Genomic DNA, 23,993 nt, shown 5'->3' with positions numbered 1-23,993 from the left:
ACACGCTCTATCTCCCTGACTGTCTTGTGGTCCTGCTCTCTTCCTTTAATTTTGTCTATCACTATGTGTATGTCTGCCTTTCCCCTGTGTTTCTCCCTCTGTCCCTCTTTCTGCTGTATTTCTGATCTTCTGTTTCTGTCTATCTGCCTCTGTGTCCCTCTACCTGTGTTTCTGTCTCTTTCAGTCTCCATGTCTCTACCTGTATCTCTCTCTCTCTCTTGCTTTGTGTGTCTCTCTCTGCCTGTTCTGTCTCTGTCTCTTGCCCTCTCTCTCTCTGCCTGTGTGTGTCTCTCTCTGACGTCTCTGTTGGTGGTTAGGTTGAGTGAGTTTGCCTGGCGGGCAAGCACCAAACACTAACAGACTTGTCTAAAAATAGATGTGAAGTTCTGCGAACATGAATTTGATTGGTGTGAAATGATATCACCACTTCCAACTGAAGTAAGGATGGAATGTGTGAATCAGCCGTTGGGAAAGTTTCCCTATCCCGCTGTTTAAACGCAGTCATTGTGAAGATTAAAATCCTGTTTATCAATATATCCTCATTACATTCAAACCCCCCACCTTACCCAGGACCTCAAACCTAGGCAATACCTCACCTCTCATCTGGACAACCACACACTCAAAGCCAAAACTTGTGTTTACAAAGTTAGTAAAATGTCCCAAGGCAACAATATTTGACTCTGGATTACAGAATGTGTCAGGGTAGTGATCTAGTCCAAGAGGCAGATTTTTAGATTAGATTACATTACAGTGTGGAAATAGGCCCTTCGGCCCCAACAAGTCCACACTGACCCGCAACCCACCCATACCCCTAATCTAACACTACGGGCAATTTAGCATGGCCAATTCACCTGACCTGCGGGAGGAAACCAGAGCACCCGGAGGAAACCCACGCAGACACGGGGAGAACGTGCAAACTCCACACAGTTAGTCGCCTGAGGCGGGAATTGAACCCGGGTCTCTGGCGATGTGAGGCAGCAGTGCTAACCACTGTGCCACCGTGCCACCCACAAAGCATCTCTTAAAGAAGAGGGGGAAAGCTTTAGAGAGGGAGTTTGAGCGCTTGGAGTCCAGGCTGCTGAAGTGGTAAAATGATTTAAAATCAGGAAATTACAAGAAATTAGAATTAGAGGAGCAGAGACCTGGAGGATTGAGGAATGAAACACTACCCAGGAGGGATTTTAAGTAAATGAGTCCAAAGAAAACAGAGGTTTCAGAGTTCATCAGTTGGAGAGGAGTGTGTATGGTCCAAATCATTCTGGGTCCCAGGAGCAGAAAGCAGTGAGTCAGCATCTCTTTGTCAGTGATGCTGTCCACAAATTAAATTTACAAAGTTGCTGCTGTCTGACCTTTCTGTTTAGTTTAGTGTCACTAGTTTTTATGAACTGAGCAAACCAGTTTTGGTGTTGTCAGCTGCACAAGAGCAGCAGCAATGGAATTAAAATAAAAGCAGCTCTTACTGGAGCCATCAACTCTTCAGCTTTGGCATAATCAAGAGGAGAGAGAGAAAAAGAGAGAAATACCCAACTTTAGAACTCCGTCTATATTTCAGTCAGTTGTTACCAAATTTGTTCCTCTCTCGTTGTGGGAGGTGTCATCATGGCTGGAATTAATCTTGTTCGACTCCTGAATATTTGCAGAGTTCTGACCTTTGGGGTTGTTTCATTTTACAATACCAATAGTAGAAAAAATACAGCAGAAGGGATAAAGACATCAGCCAGCCGGTCAATGACTCCAGGCTTAAGGTTTTATATTTCTACTGATTGTAAAAGAAAAGGTGGATTTCACCATTTGAAGGCAATGGCAATGAATGAGTTAATCATGAGGTGTGCAAGGCTGCTCACAATTGCTCTTCATTTCCGGGAACTGGGGGATGATGTCACTTCTCTCGTAGTTTGATGTTAAGATCTATCCTCTCACATCTATGCCAATGTGCAACTTGACAAATTCTGATCAATTTCTGCCCAAGTCAGTCAGTGCTGCTGAAGGAGCTGAGTGCTTGGTCAGGTGGGGCTGAAAGGGTGCTTTTCCAGCACCACTCCAATCTGAAAGGGAGAGAGCTGGCAAGGATAATGTTTTCCCCACCTCATCCTGTCATCACAATTTCTCACACTCTCCACTCTCTCTATGTGCATCACTCTGCCCCATAACCCTGAAATGCTGCTGGTACCCACTGAGGTGCCCACTGTGTCTATTGCTGCAGATGGCTAAGTTGGAGAGGTGTCTGCCTGTGTGTGAGGAATACAGCATTGGAGATGCTCTGTTTGCCAGCTGGGTTTCAAGAGAGGTATAAAAGCCTGCTTTCTTTTTGAATTCTCCAGCTTCTAATGCTGCCTGGCTGGCTGTGTTCTCCTAGCCTCCTGCTTGTCTACCTTCTTATTGAATTAAACAGAGCACTTGTACTATGGTGGGGTCTGAGACCGCCTGAGAACATTCCAAAATGCTTAATGACAGATGAGTTTGTTGTGAAGTGTGAATGCTGTAGTAACATGGGAAACTCCAGCCAATGTGTGCACTGCAAGCTCTCACTATCAGCATTTAGAGAAACGGTCAGATAACTTGTTAGTTGAGGGCTAAATACTGACCCAGAAACTGAATGGAAAGTCTTGTTCTTCTTTGAAAATATGGCAGTGGGGTTTTTTTTACCTCCACCTGGATTTTAAGTTATCATGTCAAAATGTGGCACTGGAAAAGCACAGCAGGTCAGGCAGCATCTGAGGAGCAGAAGAGTCAACGTTTCAGGTTTAGGCTCTTCATCAGCAATGTGGGGAGGGAAGGAGGGTGGGGCTGGGGGAAGGTAGCTGGGAAGGCGATAGGTAGATGCAGGTGGGGGGGTGAAAGTGACAGGTTGGAGGTGAGGTGGGATGAGTGAGGTTGAGTGAATAGGTGGGAAGGAAAGTGGACAGATAGGACAGGTCAAGAGGGCAGTGCTGAGTTGGAGGGTTAGGTCTGGGATGAGGTGGGGGAGGGGAGGAAACTGGTGAAATTGACGTTGATAAAATGTGGTTGGAGGGTCAAGTGGCACAAGATGAGGTGTTTTTCCTCCAGTTGTCGGATGGCTTAGATTTGGCAGTGGAGGAGGCACAGGACTTACTTGTGCATGGGAGAGTGGCAGGGGGAAGTTGAAGTGGTTGGCCACAAGGTGATGGGGTTGTTTGGCGCATGTGTTCAAAAAGTTTTAATGGTTAATTGCAAAGGGACACCACAGTGCGGCGCTCCCTCAGCACTGACCCTCCGACAGTGCGGCGCTCCCTCAGCACTGACCGTCCAACAGTGTAGCACTCCCTCAGCACTGACCCTCCGACAGTGCAGCGCTTCCTCAGTGCTGACCCTCCAACAGTGTGGCACTCTCTTAGTGCTGACCCACTGACAATGCCTGCTCCCTCAGCACTGACCGTCCAACAGTGTGGCATTCCCTCAGCTCTGACCCTCCGACAGAGTGGCGCTCCCTCAGCACTGACCCTCTGACAGTGTGGCGCTCCCTCAGCACTGACCCTCTGACAGTGTGGCGCTCTCTCAGCACTGACCCTCTGACAGTGTGGCACTCCCTCAGCACTGACCCTCCGACAGTGCCTGCTTCTTCAGTACTGACCCTCTGACAGTGCGGCACTGTCTCACTGAGATGTTGTGCTCACTCTGCAGTGAGACCTGTATGCCTGGTGCTCTGACTCAGAGCTGTGCATGCTTACTAATGTGCATATTGGCTGCTACATTTCCTACAACAACAACAGTCATTAGTGAGAATAATCAATTGGTTGTGAAGCACTTTGCAACCTCCTGAAGCTGTGCAAGGTGCAAGCTCTTTCATTCTTCAACATTAGATCATTGTGCGTCCAGGTGGAGCAGTTCCAGAAAAGAGAGCATGCAGTTGGTCACTAGTAACACGCCTGGAACCTTATTTTGTGTTTAAGAGGTGATTAGGCCAACAAAGTTGTATCTGAAAATTCAGCCAAATCTGTGGAAGACTATCACCACCTTCTCAGTGTTTCATGGTGCCTTTACTCTTTGTTAATGAACAGCTCCTCTGCAGTTTTAACCACAACAGGAATTCTATTATGTTCTAAATTAGACCTTTCTCTGGTGTTGGTATTTGGGAGCGGCCTGGGTGACGTGCAGGCTGGCTCGAAGTTGAAGCTGTCTGTCTTTTCACAAGATGGATTTTGGCAGCCTCGCCTTTGCAAATCTGTCAGACTCTGCCCAATCCAGAGGCCTGCTCTTATAGCGTAACCACAAGTTTCAATCTGTAGCTTGTTTCACAGGCATGCTGCATGAAACAGACTCTTTCATCCTTCCTGCGTGATCTACCGACCTTGCTCATTTGTGAGGCCAAGTCAAGCACCAGATCTTATTGATATGGAGCAAAAGCACACAATAACTCCATAACCAATGTACCTCACTCCCACTTCCCCACACTACCATACCCTCTCCTCTGACCCTCCGTGTGTTCCCTCCTGTCCTCGAGTCTGTGCTGCCAATGGAGATTATTAGGATAAAATGGCTTGCCTCTCTGACCCCGAGCATGTGGCTTTTACGTAAAAATAAGAAGCTTGAATAGGCCATTCAGCCCCACCATTCAACAAGACTCTCCCTCTGCTGCAGAAAGTAGTTTCTGTCTCTCTGACCCATCAAATCCTTTAAACACTTTAAAGGACATCAATTAGATAACGCCTTAATCTCCTGCATACGAGTCAGTGCAACCTGTCCTCCTAATTTAACACTTAGAGCTCCAGTAACATCAGGGTGAACCCTGTCAAGGATCCACAAAGCCAGTATCTTCCTTCCTGAATAAAAGCCAAATCAACTACGAACGCTGTAAAGCGGAAACAAAAACAGAAATTGCTGGAAAAGCTCAGCAAGTCTGGCAGCATCTGTGGAGAGAAATCAGAGTTAATATTCTATATGGACTTCAGTAAGGCATTCGACAAGGTTCCTCATGGGAGACTGATTAGCAAGGTTAGATCTCATGGAATACAGGGAGAAGTAGCCATTTGGATACAGAACTGGCTCAAAGGTAGAAGACAGAGGGTGGTGGTGGAGGGTTGTTTTTCAGACTGGAGGCCTGTGACCAGTGGAGTGCCACAAGGATCAGTGCTGGGTCCTCTACTTTTTGTCATTTATATAAATGATTTGGATGCGAGCATAAGAGGTACAGTTAGTAAGTTTGCAGATGACACCAAAATTGGAGGTGCAGTGGACAGCGAAGAGGGTCACCTCAGATTACAACAGGATCTGGCCCAGATAGACCAATGGGCTGAGAAGTGGCAGATGGAGTTTAATTCAGATAAATGTGAGGTGCTGCATTTTGGGAAAACAAATCTTAGCAGGACTTATACACTTAATGGTAAAGTCCTAGGGAGTGTTGCTGAACAAAGAGACCTTGGAGTGCAGGTTCATAGCTCCTTGAAAGTGGAGTCACAGATAGATAGGATAGTGAAGAAGGCATTTGGTATGCTTTCCTTTATCGATCAGAATATTGAGTACAGGAGTTGGGAGGTCATGTTGTGGCTGTACAGGACATTGATTAGACCACTTTTGGAATATTGCGTGCAATTCTGGTCTCCTTCCTATAGGAAAGATGTTGTGAAACTTGAAAGGGTTCAGAAAAGATTTACAAGGATGTTGCCAGGGTTGGGGGATTTGAGCTACAGGGAGAGGCTGAACAGGCTGGGGCTGTTTTCCCTGGAGCGTTGGAGGCTGAGGGGTGACCTTATAGAGGTTTACAAAATTATGAGGGACATGGATAGGATAAATAGACAAAGTCTTTTCCCTGGGGTCGGGGAGTCCAGAACTAGAGGGCATAGGTTTAGGGTGAGAGGGGAAAGATATAAAAGGGACCTAAGGGGCAACTTTTTCACACAGAGAGTGGTACGTGTATGGAATGAGCTGCCAGAGGATGTGGTGGAGGCTGGAACAATTGCAACATTTAAGAGGCATTTGGATGGATATATGAATAGGAAGGGTTTGGAGGGATATGGGCGAGGTGCTGGCAGATGGGACTAGATTGGGTTGGGATATCTGGTCGGCATGGACAGGTTGGACTGAAGGGTCTGTTTCCGTGCTGTACATCTCTATGACTCTATTTCGGGTCCAGTGACCCTCAGAAGGGCTTCTCCTCCCTGACACCTGGTGTCCAGAACTGAACGCACTCACTTCAGATAGAATCAAACCCGAACTCGGTGCATTTGTAACGTAACTCCTGCCCCTTTGTGTCCAAGACTCCATGATAGTGAAGATCACCGGTCCTGTGTAATGTCTGTTTGTCAGTGATTTCTGAACTAAATCTGCTCCCCCCAAAACCTCTCTCTCAACACCACCCCCCCCCCCCCCCCCCTCATCTGGAAAGCTGTTTTGTTGTGGAGCTGTGAAATAGTCCTGAAAGCCTCCTCCCTCCCTGATCTAGGTATGTCTGAGGATGGGGCTCGGGGTATTGCTGGTCATTGTGCCCTGCTGATATGAGCAGGTTGGCAATGTCACTGGAAACCTGCTTTGCTAACTCCGTGCCGAGTGATCAGCATCTCTGCGCAGGTTGTCAAACTGGTTCTGCTGCTGTTGACCCTCTTAACAGACAGAGAGCAACTTGTTATCGCACCACTCCCTGTGTAATCACACTGAGCTCAAACTCAAATTCCTCAGTACAGAAATATGGCCTTTTCTCCCTCCCACTCTGGAATTATCGCCCTGCTGACACATTCCAGAGTTCCAAATTTGTGGAATTCCACTAACAACAAAGAAACATAACCATTCCACAAAGGTCAATTGTATTTGAGGGTTAGAAAAGTGACTATTATCTAAAGCAGGTTGGGGAAAACAGACCAAGGGGAAGGTCAGAGGATGAGCAAATGAGCAGAAATTTCATAACACTCGGCAAAAATGTATTCTGGTCAGAAAGGACGCAATGAGAAGGATGAATCACCCGTGGTTAACTAAGGCAGTCAAGGAGAGTATCCAATAAAAACCAAAGGCCTACAAAGAAGCAAAAACTGTTGGTATGGTAGAGGATTGAGAATTTTTTTAGCAGCCAACAGCAGATGACTAAACAGCTAATAAAGGAGGAGAAAATTAATTATGTATGAAAGTAAATTGACGAGGAATGTAAATAAGAACCAAGAGTATATAGAGGGAAAGAGACCAGCTGAAGTAAGTGTGGGATTCTTGGAGGATGTAACTGGTAAAACATTAAAGGGGAAATGGCAGAGAAACAGCAGCTCATTTAAACCAATTGATTGCATCAGTCTTCACCGTGGATGGCACTGTAAATACCCAGAAGATGACAGAAAAGCAAGCTGCATATGAGCGGAGAGATCTTGTGACAGTTTCTTATCGTGATTGTTGTAAGGTCAGCCAGCTGGACCTCATACAACACGGGCTCCCTGATTGCGGCTGTTAATCTGGTCTGATGAGGGAGCCCTGTCTGACAGATAATAAAAGTGTGTGTCAGAGATATTGATATTCTGGTGCCTGACTGTGAATGAGGCAGTACTATAGTCAAGGACTGTTCATGTGTAAATAAAGGGTGACTTGGTGACAAGATTCAGGCCTCTGGAGTTATTACTTCGATATGATGAGGGATAAAGTGTTTGGCAAACTAATGAAACTGGAGGTAGACAATGCAACCCAGGACCTGATGGCTTCCATCCAAGGATTTAAAAGGAAGTGGCCGCAGAGATAATATAGGCATTGGTCAAAGTATTCCAGAACTGCTGGATTCCAAGAGGGTTCCAGTGGATTGGAAAACCACTAATGTAACACCCCTACTCAAGAGGGATGGAGACTGAAAGCAGGAAACTAGAGGCCAATTAGCCTAACATCTGTCTTTGGGAAAATGCTGCAGATCATTATTGATGAAGAAGTAGCAGGACATTTAGAAAAGCTGAATGCTGTCAGAGTCACCCTGAGTTTATGAATGGGAAATCATGTTTGACAAATTTGCTCGAGTTGGTCACAGAGCTGTACAGCATGGAAACAGATCCTTGGGTCCAACTCCTCCATGCCGACCAGATATCCTAAATTAATTTAGTCCCATTTGCCAGCATTTGGCCCATACCCCTCTCAACCCTTCCTACTCATATAACCATCCAGATGCCTTTTAAATGTTGAATTTGTACCAGCCTCCACCACTTCCTCTGGCAGCCCATTCCATTAACACACACCTGTGAAAAGGTTGCCCCTTAATCCCCTTTTAAGTCATCCCCCCACCACCTTAAACCTATGGCCTCCAGTTTTGGCCTCCTTTACCCTGGGGAGAAGAGCTTGTCTAGTCATTGAGATGTAACAGTAAAGTTTAGAAGGAAGATCCAGCAGAGATAATATATTTGTCTTCCAAACACATTCGATAAGGGGCCACATAAAAATGTTCCTGCCTAAGTAGGAGTTCACTGTGTGAGATTAGAGTCATATATTAGCATGGATTGATAATTGATTAACACAGAGTCATGATTAATGGGTCCTATGGCAGGTTGGAAAGACTTAACTTATGGAGTGTTACAAGGATCAGCGTTGGTCCTCTGTGTTATTTGCTATCTGTGTTAATGACTTGAAGGAGGGGGCAGAGCGTAATTTATCCAAATTTGCTGGATGTACAGAAATTGATCAATAAGCTAGTTGTGATGAGGACATAAGAAAGCTACCAAGTGATATTGAGAGGTTGAGTGAATGGGCAATAACTTGGCAGGTGGAGTTTAATGGAGCAAAGTGTGATATTATGCATTTGGTACAGAAAAAAGAAATCAAAGGACAAGCTATTGTTTAAATGGAGAAAGACTCCAAAAATCTTCCAGTACAGAGGGGGCTAGTGTTCTTGTGCATGAAACACAAAAGGTTAGCATACAGGTGCAATATGTAATTAAGGCAGATGGTATTTGGACCTTTATTGCTCCGGGTTAGAGTTTGAAAATAAGGGAGTTTTTTTACCCCTGTACAGGGTGTTATTGAGGGTACACCTGGAGTACTGTGTATAGTCTTAGTTCCTGTATTTAAGAAAGAACGCACTGCCATTGAGACCTTTTAAAATAAATTCACTTTGTGGATTCCTGGGATGAAAAGTTTGACTTATCAAGAGCAGCTTTTATCCAAACTCCATCAACAAGTTCACTGACTGCACCATGTATGACCCAATATCAAACAATGACACGACAGAATACAGGAGAGAGATGGTATTTAGTGACGTGGTGTAAAGATAACAATCTCTCCGTCAACATCAGCAAAACTAAAGACCTGATCATCGACTTCAGAAAGCAAGGAGGTAGACACACCCCTGTCTACGTCAATGGAGATGAGGCAGAGATGGTCGAGAACATCAAGTCCCTTGGAGTGACGATCACCAACAATCTGTCCTGGACCATCCACATTGATGTGACAGTCAAGAAGGCACCAAAACGCCTCTTCTTCCTCTGGAGGCTAAAGAAATTTGGCCTGTCCATAAGGACCCTCACCAACCTTTACAGATGCACTGCTGAAAGCATTCCATCTGAATATATCACAGCTTGGGATGGCAACTGCTCTGCCCAGGACCATAGGAAACTACAGAGAGTTGTCAACACAGCGTAGACCATCACGTAAACCAACCTCCCACCCACTGACTCCATCTACACTTCTGACTGCCTCAGAAAGGCAACTGTCAGCATCAAAGACCCCTCCCACCCCAATTATAACCTCTTGCAACCTCTTCTGTCAGGTTGACAATACAAAAGCTTAAACACACGTTCCAACAGGTTCAAGAACAGCTTCTTCCTCACTGTTATTAGACTTCTGAATTGACCTCTCAAATTTCAACTTGAAATTTGTTGAACTTGCTTTTTATGCACCTCACTGCGACCTTAACTTTGTATTCCTCATAATGTTCAATCACCCTATGATCTTTGCCTGCACACAAAACAAAACTTTTCACTCCACCTAGGTACATGTGACAATGATAAATCAAATCAAATCAACAAAACAGGTTAGGCCTTTATTCATCAGAGTTTAGAAGAATAATGAGCAATCCTGTTGATATATACAAGATTCTGAGGGGGCTTGGCAGGGTCAGTGTTGAGAAAATGTTTCCACTGATGGATATATCCTGAACTAGGGACATACTTACAGAGTAAGGAACTAGATCACTAAAAATATAAAAAGAAGAGGCTGATAGATTTTTGAAGTAAATGGGAAATTGAGGGTTATGAGGATACGGCAGGGGTGTTGAGACCTGTGACAGATTAACCACGATCTGAGGAAGGGACACTGAACACGAAACATTAACTCTGATTTCTCTGCACAGATGCTGCCAGACCTGCTGAGATTTTCCAGCAATTGCTGTTTTTATTTCTGATTTGCAACATCCACAGTTCTTTTGGTTTTTATTATCCATGATCTTATTGAAAGGCAGAGCAGATTTGAGGAACCTTACAACAGTGCAGCACTGACCCTCCCACAGTGCGGCACTCCCTCAGCACTGACCCTCCCACAGTGCGGCACTCCCTCAGCACTGACCCCCCCGACAGTGCGGCACTCCCTCAGCACTGACCCTCCCACAGTGCGGCACTCCCTCAGCACTGACCCCCCCGACAGTGCGGCACTCCCTCAGCACTGACCCTCCCACAGTGCGGCACTCCCTCAGCACTGACCCCCCCGACAGTGCGGCACTCCCTCAGCACTGACCCCCCGACAGTGCGGCACTCCCTCAGCACTGACCCCCCGACAGTGCGGGACTCCCTCAGCACTGACCCTCCGACAGTTCGGCACTCCATCAGCACTGACCCTCCGACAGTTCGGCATTCCCTCAGCACTGACCCTCCGACAGTGCGGCACTCCCTCAGCACTGAACCTCAGTGTAACACTCCCTCAGCACTGACCCTCAGACAGTGCGGCACTCCCTCAGTACAGACCCTCCGACAGCGCAGCACTCACTCTGAACTGACCCTCCGACGGTGTGGCATTCCCTCAGTACTGACCCTCCGACAGCGCGGCACTCCTTCACCACTAACCATCCAACAGCGCGGTGCTCACTCTGTACTGACCCCCTGATAGCGCGGCACTCCCTCAGTACTGACCCTCTGACAGAGCAGTGCTCCCTCAGTACGGACACTCTGACAGCGTGGCACTCCCTCAGTACGGACCATCCGACAGCGCAGCACTCCCTCAGCACTGACCCTCCGACAGAGTGGTGCTCCCTCAGCACTGACCCTCCAACAGCGTGGTGCTCACTCTGTACTGACCCTCCGATAGTGTGGCACTCCCTCAGCACTGACCCTCTAACAGCGTGGTGCTCACTCTGTACTGACCCTCCGATAGTGTGGCACTCCCTCAGCACTGACCCTCCAACAGCGCGGTGCTCACTCTGTACTGACCCTCCGATAGTGTGGCACTCCCTCAGCACTGACCCTCCAACAGCGCGGTGCTCACTCTGTACTGACCCTCTGACAGCGCGGTGCTCACTCTGTCACTCTGTACTGACACTCTGACAGCGCGGCACTCCTTCAGTACTGACCCTCCAACAGCGCGGTGCTCACTCTGTACTGACCCTCCGACATTGCGGCACTCCCTCAGCACTGACCCTCTGACAGTGCGGCGCTCCCTCAGCACTGACCCTCTGGCGCGGTGCTCCCTCTGTACTGACCCTCCGACAGCGCGGTGCTCACTCTGTCACTCTGTACTGACCCTCCGACAGCGCAGCACTCCTTCTGTACTGACCCTCTGACAGCGCGGTGCTCACTCTGTCACTCTGTACTGACACTCTGACAGCGCGGCACTCCTTCAGTACTGACCCTCCAACAGCGCGGTGCTCACTCTGTACTGACCCTCCGACATTGCGGCACTCCCTCAGCACTGACCCTCTGACAGTGCGGCGCTCCCTCAGCACTGACCCTCTGGCGCGGTGCTCCCTCTGTACTGACCCTCCGACAGCGCGGTGCTCACTCTGTCACTCTGTACTGACCCTCCGACAGCGCAGCACTCCTTCTGTACTGACCCTCCGACAGCGCGGCGCTCACTCTGTATTGACCGTCTGACAGCGCGGCGCTCACTCTGTACTGACCCTCCGACATTGCGGCACTCCCTCAGCACTGACCCTCCGGCGCGGTGCTCCCTCTGTACTGACCCTCCGGCGCGGTGCTCCCTCAGCACTGACCCTCCGACAGCGCCGTGCTCTGTCTGTACTGACCCTCCGACATCGCGGTACTCACTCTGTACTGACCCTTAGACAGTGCGGCGCTCCCTCAGCACTGACCCTCCGACAGCGCGGCACTCACTCTGTACTGACCCTCCGACAGCACGGCACTCATTCGGAACTGACCCTCCAACGGCACGATGCTCCCTTGGTACTGATCCTCCGACAGTGCGGCACTCGCTCAGTACTAACCCTCCGATAGCGCAGCACACACACGGTGCTGACCCTCCAACAGCCTGGCACTCCCTCAGTAGACCCTCCAACAGCCTGGTACTTCCTCAGTACTGACCCTCCGACAGTGCAGCAGTCCTTCAGTACTGGCCCTCTGACAGTGTGGCATTCCCTCTGTACTGGCCGTTTGACGGCACAGCGCTCCTTCAGTGCACAAGAAAAGATCATTCAGATTTTTGCAGAAGCCTCTGGTGTGGGCTTTGTATCCAAAGCCTCCTGTCCCAGAGGCAACAGTGCCAGCCGCCTGGTATGGTAATGTCAGTGGAAGATGAATTGGTGCCTCAGATTGGAGCCTCCATTTTCACAAGGAGCACCAGTCTGTTTTTGTTTCCCTTTTCTAATGCTGACTGATCTGCTCGATGTTTCCAGCAGTTCCTTAATGTTCCAGTGTCTCTTCACCCAGCAAGAGCAGCAGTTGGAAAGCTGCCCTGTGCTCACTATTGCAATGTTCTGTGAATAAATTAAAGAGGAGACTCCCTTGAGATTTACTGTTCCATTGGAACCTTCCATTGCCCTGATACATCAGTCACCATTCCTTCCTGGTCACTGGGTTACTCAGCAGACAGCGTCATCCCACAACTACCTGGATTACACCTCTTCCCACCCTACCTCTTGCAAAAATGCCATCCCGTATTCCCAATTCCTCTGCCTCCACCGGATCTGTTCCCAGGAGGACCAGTTCCACCACAACACACCAGATGGCCTCTTTCTTTAGAAACTGCAATTTCCTTTCCCACGTGGTTAAAGATGCCCACCAACGCATCTCGTCCACATCCCGCACCTCCGCCCTCAGACCCCACCCATCCAACCGTAACAAGGACAGAACGCCGCTGGTGCTCACCTTCACCCTACCAACCTTCGCATAAACCAAATCATCCACCAACATTTCTGCCACCTCCAAAAAGACCTCACCACCAGGGATATATTTCCCTCCCCACCCCTTTCCGCCTTCCACAAAGACCGTTCCCTCCGTGACTACATGGTCAGGTCCACGCCTCCCTACAACCCACCCTTCCATCCTGGCACCTTCCCCTGCCACCGCAGGAACTGTAAAACCTGCGTCCACACCTCCTCCCTCACCTCTATCCAAGGCCCTAAAGGAGCCTTCCATATCCATCAAAGTTTTACTTGTACATTCACTAATATCATTTATTGTATCCGTTGCTCCCGATGCAGTCTCCTCTACATTGGGGAGACTGGGCGCCTCCTAGCAGAGCGCTTTAGGGAACATCTCCGGGACACCCGCACCAATCAACCACACCGCCCCGTGGCCCAACATTTCAACTCCCCCTCCCACTCTGCCGAGGACATGGAGGTCCTGGGCCTCCTTCACCGCCGCTCCCTCACCACCAGACGACTGGAGGAAGAACGCCTCATCTTCCGCCTCGGAACACTTCAACCCCAGGGCATCAATGTGGACTTCAACAGTTTCCTCATTTCCCCTTCCCCCACCTCACCCCTAGTTCCAAACTTCCAGCTCAGCACTGTCCCCATGACTTGTCCGGACTTGTCCGACCTGCCTATCTTCTTTTCCACCTATCCACTCCACCCTCTTCTCCTTGACCTATCACCTTCATCCCCTCCCCTACTCACCTATTATACTATATGCTACTTTCTCCCCACCCCCACCCTCCTCTAGCTTATCTCTCCACGCTTCAGGCTCTCTGCCTTTATTCCTGATGAAGGGCTTTTGCCTGAAACGTCGATTTCGCTGCTCCTTGGATGCTGCCTGAACTGCTGTGCTCTTCCAGCACCACTAATCCAGCGTCATCAACTGCTGTGCTTTAAGGAGCCAACGTAACACCACAAGGGCAACTTGGGATGAGTAACTAAAATCTGGCTTGCCATATCCTTAGAATGAAGTAGATAGAACTCTCCTGTATTTTCACAACAAACCTACATGAGAGTTAGCCTGACTAACCTGCTGTCAGGTGTTTATGAGCATATGACAGCAGTGCACCTAATGGGGTTAATTAACTTGTAATGTCGCAGTGCTGTGTCTGCTGGGAGTGTATGTTTGATCAGCAGAGGCAGACAACACACACACAACCCTGAATTTCCCCACACAAAGATTCACACATAGAATCATGGAGATATACAGCAGAGAAAACAGACCATTCAGTTCAACTTGTCCATGCTGACCAGATATCCTAAATTAATGTCATCCCATTTGCCAGCATCTGGCCCATATTGCTCTAAACCTTTCCTATTCATATAGGCATCCAGATGCCTTTTAAATATTGTAATTGTACCATCCTCCACTACTTCCTCCGGCAGCTCATTCCATCTACATTCCATATACATACATGAAAAAGTTGCCCTTAGGTCTCTTTTATATCTTGCCCCTCCCACCCTAAACATATGCCCTCTAGTTCTAGACTCCCCCATCCCAGGAAAAAGACTTTGTCTATTTATCCTATCCATGTCCCTCATCATTTTATAAACCTCTATAAGGTCACCCCTCCGCCTCCAATGGTCCAGGGAAAACAGCCCCAGCTTGTTCAGCCGCACTCTGCAGCTCAAATCCTCCAACCCTGGCAACATCCTTGTAAATCTTTTCTGAACCCTTTCAGGTTTCACAACATCCTTCCAACAGGAAGGAGACCAGAATTGTATGCAGTATTCTAAAAGTAGCCTAACCAATGTCCTGTACAGCTGCAACATGACCTCCCAACTCCTGTATTCAATACTCTGAACAATAAAGAAAAGCATACCAAACACCTTCTTCACTATCCTATCTACCTGTGACTCTACTTGCAAGGAGCTATGAACCTGCAGCCCAAGGAGTCTTTGTTCAGCAACACTCCCTAGGATCTTACCATGAAATATATAAGTCCTGTTCCCTTCTCTTTCCTCTTGTTTCCTTTCCCCTGCCTGTCAGTCTTGGCTCTCTCTGGGATCCCATGTCAATCAACCAGGATCTCTCCAGACTCAGACAGTTTTCATATGGCTTCTGTTTAAGCAGGTGACTGGGAGAACGGATGAAGTGCTGAAAATGTGTTGCTGGAAAAGCGCAGCAGGTCAGGCAGCATCCAAGGAGCAGGAGAATCGATGTTTCGGGCATCAGCCCTTCTTCAGGAAATCTTCAGAATTGATGAAGTGACTAAGTTGATATAAAGGGGAAAAGGGACGACCCTCTTGTGATGCAGTGTCCCTACACCTGAACCAGCAGGCCCAGATTCATGTCCCACAGCTCCAGACAGATTGATTAGAAAAGTACATTCAATAAAAGAAAATGAAGGAAAAAAGGCAGGACTGGGTGGGTGGCAGGAACATCGGTGGCTCTGCATCGGCGCCACCTCTTACTCCCGCGAGGAGGTCAAACAGTTCATCATTTTCGCTAATACCTTCCACCCCAACCTCAAATTCACCTGGACTATCTCTGACACCTCCCTCCCCTTCCTAGATCTCTTCATCTCCATCCACGAGGACCAACTCAACACTGATATCTTTTTACAAACCCACCGACTCCCACACCTACCTGGATTACACCTCCTCCCACCCTACCTCCTGCAAAAATGCCATCCTATATTCCCGATTTCTCCGTCTCCACCGTATCTGCTCCCAGGAGGACCATTTCCAACACAGAACACACCAGCTGGCCTCCTTCTTTTAAAAACCGCAATTACCCCTCCCATGTGGTTGAAAATGCCCTCCAACGCATCTCATCCATGTCCTGCACCTCCGCCCTCGGACCCCACCCCTCCAACCGCAACAAGGACAGAACCCTCCAGTCCTCACCTTCCACCCCACCAACTTTTGCATAAATCACGTCATCCGCTGATATTTCTGCCACCTACAAATGGACCCCACCACCAGTGATATATTTTCCTCTCCTCCCTATCTGCTTTCTGCAAAGACCATTCCCCCACGACTACCTATTCAGGTCCACGCCCCACCCCCCAACAACCCACTCTCCCCTCCTGGCAACTTCCCCTGCCACCACAGGAATTTCAAAACCTGTGCCCACACCTCCCCTCTCAGCTCCATCCAAGGCCCCAAAGGAGCCTTCCACATCCATCAGAGTTTCATCTGCACATCCACCAATGTCATTTATTGTATCCGTTGCTCCCGATGCGGTCTCCTCCACACTGGAGAAAGAGGAAACTTTCTTGCAGAGCGCTTTACAGAACATCTCCGGGACACCCGCACCAATCAACCCCACCATCCCGTAGCCCAACATTTCAACTCCCCCTCCCTCTCTGCCGAGGACATGCAGGTCTCCTCCACCACCGCTCCCTCACCACCTGATGCCTGGAGGAAGAACGCCTCATCTTCCACCTCAAGACCCTTCAACTCCAGCCATCAATGTGGACTTCACCAGTTTCCTCAGTTTCCTTTACCCCACCTTATCCCAGTTGTAAGTAGAGAATTGTCGCCCAAAGATAAAGATTGGAAACTAAGAATTTTTTTCAGACAAATGTTTATAAAATCATTGGAGTTAATTTAGAGAAGAATGACTGAGACCAAATGGAATTATCACATTTTGTAAAGTTGAGCCTTGTGTCAAAGGGAAGATGAAGTAACTATGTGGACACATATTACATCTTTACCAGAGAAAAGCAAAGTATGGTATGGACACAGTCTGTTTCTACATGAAGCAGAATATTCTCAAAGCCAGAGGATCAACAATCAGATACTCAAAAAAGGTTTAAGAATTCTATTTAAATTTATGGAGAAAATATTTAACCTTCACCCTGGATTCCTGAACGAATGAATGTTCTTTTCCTCTGTCTTTCAGATGGATGGAAGCATGTTTGGATGAGGAGCTCCCTCCAACAACAGAACTTGAGGAGGGGCTGAGAAACGGAGTGTATCTTGCTAAACTTGGCAATTTCTTTAGTCCAAAGGTAGTGTCGCTCAAAAAGATCTACGACTGTGAACAGACCAGATACAAGGTAATCTCGACCACACGTGCACCAAGGTGGGGAGGGAAAATCACAGCAGACAGATGCAGACAAAGGGTGCCATGGCCAAGACTCTGGGGCGATACTTCAATCGATCACAGAACACCTGGGCTTTCTATGCTGACTTTTTCTCTCACTGTAATGGAATTTCCACTTGGGGGCAGTGAATACAAAACTAAGGGCCATAAGTACAAGACAGTCGCTAACCAATTCAATTGGGAGTTTAGGGTAAGTGAAAAGATGAGATTTCCTTCATGTGTTTTCTGTTTTTCCATCGAAACACAGGCAACCGGGCTCCATTTCCGCCACACGGACAACACCATCCAGTGGTTTAACGCAATGTCGAACATTGGGCTGCCGAAGGTGAGGTTTTGTTTTACTCACAGTCTGAGTGTCCTCTGGCACCATCTTGGTTCTGTACAAACAAAGCAGGCAACGATGATGGAAAGTTAATAAACTCTGTCATTGCTTGAGTTGAGAAACCAACAGTCACAGCAAGGATTGTGGGTAAAAGTACAGATATTCCAATCCTTCCCTTTACTAATGTTGGTTCCCATTATTTTTTGCATTTGTCCCAGATTTCCAACGTTGGCAGGCGAGAGTTTTAAACCTCTTCCTGTTTGTTCTCCTTCTCTCGTTCGTTACAGAAACATATTTATGGAAACTTCCTGCCCTGGCATGAGCTCCATGCCCTGAGCTGCTAGGATTCCTTCAGACCACAGTAACCTTGGCTTCAGCCTAGCATCACAACTCACCCTCAAGCTGGCTTTATTTTCAAGCTAGTTCATTGAAAGGATTCCAATACGTGCCATAGGATTTGACATCCAATGGAGGTTTCTCAGTTTAAGTTAAAATGCATAAACAAATTTAAATTTTCCCCTCTTAATGTGCTGGTGATGAATGTTATTGCTATCCTATTTTTCACCCAGATAGAAGTCTGCTCGTTAGTAGGCTATTTGACTGTGAAGGCATCACACCCACATTTGATGCATCCCTTGTCCAACCTCCACATCCTCTTGTCCACTGTGTCTTTCCTGATCTCTGGAAATGACTGGATTGACATTACATTTGATGCTGTCGTGATTGTGTTAGCTGCTCTTCTAGTTTTAATGTGTCTGAATCCTGTTATTTTTGCTTTGCTCATTTGCTCTTATGTCTGTAAGAAGCTTCAAAAAGTTGTTTTCTTTAAGTAACTAATTCAATTCATATACACCATAACTACCTGATAGTGAACTGTAATTCAGTGTCTGAAAACAGACAGTTCATAACCTCTGCACCTAGCCAACCTCTGGCTCTATTTTCTCTCTGTAGTAAGACTGCCAACTTTCACATTTCAAAAATTGCCCATCTCCACTCCTACCACAACCTACCTGAGGACTGAGAGCTTAATCGATGCCTCTGTTACTTCCACATGCAACTGTTTCCCTGTGCTCCCACCCGTTATCCCATCTTCTGCCCTTTGTAAACTTAACCTGATCCAACCTTCTCCTGTCCGCATCCAAATTTGCACCAAGCTCTGATGCATCACCCCTGGGCTTAGTGACCTACAATGGCTCCTGTTCTGGAAATATTCAGTTTTAAAGCTTGTGTTGATTCTTTCCAAATCCCAAATCCCTCACAGCTTTATCCCATCTTTGCTCTGTATTCTTCTTCAGCCTTAAAATCCTTTGCCATGTTGACGTTTCTCTATGGTAGCTTGTGCATTCCCCACACACAAACCCGAGTCATTATGACTAACCATAAGGTTCTGATTCCCAGGCAGAAAATTTCAGAGCTACTTGCCAGACCCTGACATTTTAAGATGGTTTCAGCATTTGTGATATAATGTAGACAGGCACGTTAAAGGTGAGGGTTAGCATTTGAATATACTAACGGCTGTACCACAGCATTGCTGAAGGTGTGTTGACGAGCCCAAAATCTAATAACATCAACAGCGTGATCAGAACAATGGGGAGGGTGTTAGCAGAGATCAGAGTGAAGCAAGAAGTGAACACTGTGTGGAAAGTTGATCAACTGACCCCCAGTAGCATTGCTTGTACAACCTGAACTAGCCTCCAATGACAGCAAACCCCAAGTGATATAGTGAGAGTTTAATTGTACTTCAGGTGACAGATCAAGTTGGGACGACTAACTTTCCAAATTTTGGGTAAAGTCAGACCAAGGTTACAGCCGTCCTGATTGCTCTGTCTGTTTACATTCTGAACTATTTATACGCTTAAGAGTATCTGAGGAAATTTGTACTTTTGATCAGTGAAGCAGGCCTGACATTGTTTTTCATTGAATAATACCATGTTTCTTTTCCCGTAGATCTTTTACCCTGAAACTACCGACATTTATGACCGTAAGAACATGCCTCGATGTATCTACTGCATCCACGCTCTCAGGTATTGCCTCTTGATGTGAACTATCCACCCAGACCAGATGTTAGCCTCAAGGTCCTGGGCTGACTATTCAACCAGGGGAGCATCAACCTGCACTACTGTTGTTTCTAGTGCTAATGGGTGTTAGCAACCATCTGTAACCCAGCCATGCCTGGCCTGTTATGGTGTTAACAGTTCTGCAGCTCAGACCTGCTTCCCAGAGCAGAATGGGCACCACTGTTCTCGTTGGGGGAGGGACGGGCCCCAGGAGGAGTCAGATATGAGAAGAGTGGCACAAGCAGTATCCAGACGGCCTTCAATTGAGGAATCCCCGGACCAATTAGAGAGGTCAGGTGATGGAGGTCACTCTCTCATCAGCTTCCTTAAATGGAGACCCTGAGCTGAAGGCACCCATTGAGATGATTTCAGTTGTAGCATAAAGCAGAGAGTTTCTGCTTGAAGCTAGTTGCTGTGGTAATGAGTCAGTATGTAAAGGAACAGTGTGTCCTCATCCAGCCATTTCCTGTACTGCGGCTGAGTATTTCCCAGTGCTGCAACTATTCCTGACCCAGGCCACATTGTTCAAATCAGGAAATACCAAGCTGATTAGCCAAATGGCTGATAACGGTCTCTCTCAATTGGGGTTATACCAAGGATAATCTGTGGCCAAGTGCAGTGCCAGTCGAGAACTCTTGTCCCTTCCTATTGTTATAGGACTCCAATTCTCCCATTCACTCTGTCTCTCTTGCTACCCTGTGCTTCAAAAGGGAGGACCTAATAACAACTTGCATTTATCTAGCTCCTTTGGCATGGTAAAATATCCCAAGGTGTCTCTCAAGACGGTCACAAATAGAAGGTGGCACTGAGCTGCAGGAAGAATATCAGATCAAATGGCCAAAAGCTGACTCAAGGAGCATCTTTTCAGTTAATCCATTCATGGGACATGGGCATTGCTGGCTGGGCCTAGTTGCCCCTTAAGAAGGTGGGGTGAGCTGCCTTCTTGAACCACTGAATTCCATGTGCTGTAGGTAGCCCCACAATGCCCTGAGGGAGGGAATTCCAGGTTTTGACAATAGGGAAGGAACAGCGATATATTTCTTCAGGAACAGACAGAGCGGAGGGGAGATTTCAGGCTGGAACATGGCCGTCAATGAAAACAATGATGCTGCACGGGCTAGAAATAGATAGGCATCTGAATCTCAGAGTGATGTAGGGGCTGGAGGGGTTTACAGAGATATGGAGAGGTGTAGGGGCTGGAGGGGTTTACAGAGATATGGAGAGGTGTAGGGGCTGGAGGGGTTTACAGAGATATGGAGAGGTGTAGGGGCTGGAGGGGTTTACAGAGATATGGAGAGGTGTAGGGGCTGGAGGGGTTTACAGAGATATGGAGAGGTGTAGGGGCTGGAGGGGTTTACAGAGATATGGAGAGGTGTAGGGGCTGGAGGGGTTTACAGAGATATGGAGAGGTGTAGGGGCTGGAGGGGTTTACAGAGATATGGGGAGGTGTAGGGGCTGGAGGGACTTACAGAGACATGGAGAGGTGTAGGGGCTGGAGGGGTTTACAGAGACATGGAGAGGTGTAGGGGCTGGAGGAGGTTATGGAGATAAGGAGGGATGTAGGGGCTGGCGGGGGTTGCGGAGATAGGGAGAGGCATAGGGGTTGATGAATCTTACAGAGATAGGGAGGGGGCTCTGAGCTGGAAGGGGTTGCAGAGATGGGAGAGATGTAAAGGCTAGTGGGGTGACAGAGATAGGGAGGGATGAAGGAGATGGAGGGTGGAGGGTTTGTAGAGATAGGGACTGCTGTAGCCATGGAGGGATATGAAAACAGCAATGAGAAGTTTTAATATTCAGATTTAGGATAAGCAAGTGCCCATGTAATTGGTGCAAATGTGTATAATAAGGTAACAGTAATCTCACTAGATTTGTAATCCAGAGACTAATGCTCTGGGACTGCTTTCAAATCCAACCATGGAGATGATGGAATTGAATTGAAATCCAATTAATGAATCTGAATTGATGTAAAATCCCATCTGGTTCCTTAATGTCCTTTCGGAAAGGGAATCTGTCATCCTTACCCAGTCTGGTCTCTGTGTGACTGCAGTTGGAGCCGTCTGGTTGTCTCTTAACTGACCCAATAGGCCATTAGGTTCAAGGGTAATTAACGATGGGCAGTAAGATGACTGTAACCTGTGAAATATTAGAACAGAGAGAAAAAGGACCAAATTAGAATAGAGCACAGACCTGAGCTCAACTTCCCAGGAGAATGAGGTGCCACTCATCACACTCTGAAAGATCTGCCTCCAGTCTTTAGACCACATCGCCAAGTCATAGATTTGCTCATCATGGAATTATTTTCTCTCTACCTAATCTATCAATTCCTTTAACATTTTGAACATTTTCAACAAATAACTGTTTAAATTCTGGGAAGCATTTGTGGCAGCACGGTGGCTCAGTGGGTAGCACTGCAGCCTCACAGCGCCAGGGACCCGGCTTCAATTCCAGCCTCGGGTGACTGTCTGGGTGGAGTTTGCAAATTCTCCCCGTGTTTGTGCAGGTTTCCTCCGGGTGCTCCAGTTTCCTCCCACAGTTCAAAGATGTTCAGGTCAGGTGAATTGGCCATGCTAAATTCCTCATAGTGTTAGGTGCATTAGTTAGAGGGAAATGTTGGGTGAGTTACTCTTCAGAGGGTCGGTGTGGACTTGTTGAGCCAAGTGGCCTGTTTCCATATTGTAGGGAATCTAATCTAAAAAAAGTTTCCCTTATCATTTAATCACTGTATCTTCATCTGTCTCTCTCTCTCATGAACAGTGGCTAGTGTGATACTGAGGCCTACAGTGGACCATTGAGGACAGGGTTGGTACAGGTTTGGTGGATGGAAGAGGGAGGTATTATTGTCACTGCACTGTGCTCAGATCTTCATTGATTTATCCTCTCCATTTCTTTGGCAGCTTGTACCTCTTTAAACTGGGATTGGCTCCACAGATTCAGGATCTTTATGGAAAAGTTGCTTTCACAGGTGAGGATGGTTCAATTCAATCGATTGAAAATCTTTGTCAAATAGTGACTCTTGTTTGCTACCACATTGTAATGCTCATGTAACTCTGAATTATGTCTCTGTGTATACACAGGGCTGATAAACAGGGTATATTATAGTAAGAGATGTTGATGGACACAGAGATGGTCTACACATTGTGAATTCAGAGTTCTGCGATGTATACACTATATGTGATGTGTTGGGTTTGTGGGTGACTGCACCTGTTCGTTATGGTGGGGTGTTGGATTTTCGTTTGGTTCCCAGAGGGGGGCAGTGCATGTGGGTGTGGCCATGTGTGCCAGCTAGCATTGGTACCTGCTGGGAGTTACTGACAACACCAGAGATCTCTGAGGAGGGAGATCCAGGGCCCTGGGAGAAGGCAGCAGGATGGGGTTTATTGTTCTGGAGGTTGCTTATCAGCTGGTCACAAACACGAGGATGGTTTGGTTAATTCTCCCAGAGTGACCTGCACTCCATGATAGCTGGGTTCACAATGAGTATATGGAAGGAGAGCCCAGCCCCACATCATTGGGGCACACTATCAGCCTGGTGTTACAAGAGAACATCAGAACCTGTCTACATGAGAGCCCTGGGAAGGCTTTATGGGGGGTGGAGGGGGTGTTGTTCATGTGCCAAGTGAAGGACAGTGCAGTATTTGATGGATGGTTATGTTTTTAAAGTTTTTGTTATGAACCATCCTTCAGGGAGTGAGTGGGGAGTGTGTACAGTACACCAGATTACTGGGGATTGCTGTGACTCCACACTAGAGCACTCGTGGCCCTGACAGTTGTTGATTGAAACTCCACTCCAAAAACATGAGTGTCCAGACTCCAAGTGCTAGACTGAGGGAGTGCAGCACGGTAGGAAGTGCCAACATTCACACAAGACATGAAAATCAGAATTCCATCTGCTCCCACCGAAGAGCTGGGAAGTTCTTTACATCTTGACCAATGGATTATCTGGTCAGTTTGGGAGAGCAAGTTGATCATATTTCCCACACACTTCCCCGACTTGCAGGAAAACTGAGGCCAACGTGATCCCTCGCTATCAGGCAATGGGAACTCCTGTCTAAGGGGAAAGCAGGAGAGAACAGGGAGCTCCGAGAGCTCCAGGTGAACTGCTGCTGCCAGCACACACACAATGGGCCAAATGGCTGCCCCCGCTCTCTCTCTCTCTCTCTCTCTCTCTCTCTCCCCTTTCACTCTCTCTCTCGCACACTCTCCCTCTCTCTCTCACACACACTCCCTCTCTCTCTCTCTCTCTACTCTCTGTCTGTCTCTCTCTCTCTCTCTGTCCCCCTCTGTCTCTGTCTCTCT

At 47.6% G+C, this 23,993-nt stretch overlaps 1 protein-coding gene across 1 annotated transcript in view; it reads left to right on the top strand.

The window, feature by feature from the left end:
* iqgap1 (IQ motif containing GTPase activating protein 1) overlaps positions 1-23,993 on the top strand; it is a 120,403-nt gene that overhangs the window by 22,119 nt on the left and 74,291 nt on the right. The window contains exons 3-6 of the mRNA XM_072552867.1: positions 17,115-17,271; positions 17,566-17,643; positions 19,588-19,664; positions 22,592-22,659. Coding sequence (XP_072408968.1) covers positions 17,115-17,271; positions 17,566-17,643; positions 19,588-19,664; positions 22,592-22,659 — 380 coding nt within the window. The remainder of the gene's footprint in view (positions 1-17,114; positions 17,272-17,565; positions 17,644-19,587; positions 19,665-22,591; positions 22,660-23,993) is intronic.

The sequence above is a fragment of the Chiloscyllium punctatum genome, chromosome 33 (assembly GCF_047496795.1).
Source record: "Chiloscyllium punctatum isolate Juve2018m chromosome 33, sChiPun1.3, whole genome shotgun sequence".
Lineage (NCBI taxonomy): Eukaryota > Metazoa > Chordata > Chondrichthyes > Orectolobiformes > Hemiscylliidae > Chiloscyllium > Chiloscyllium punctatum.
This window is presented reverse-complemented; position numbering and strand designations above follow the sequence as displayed.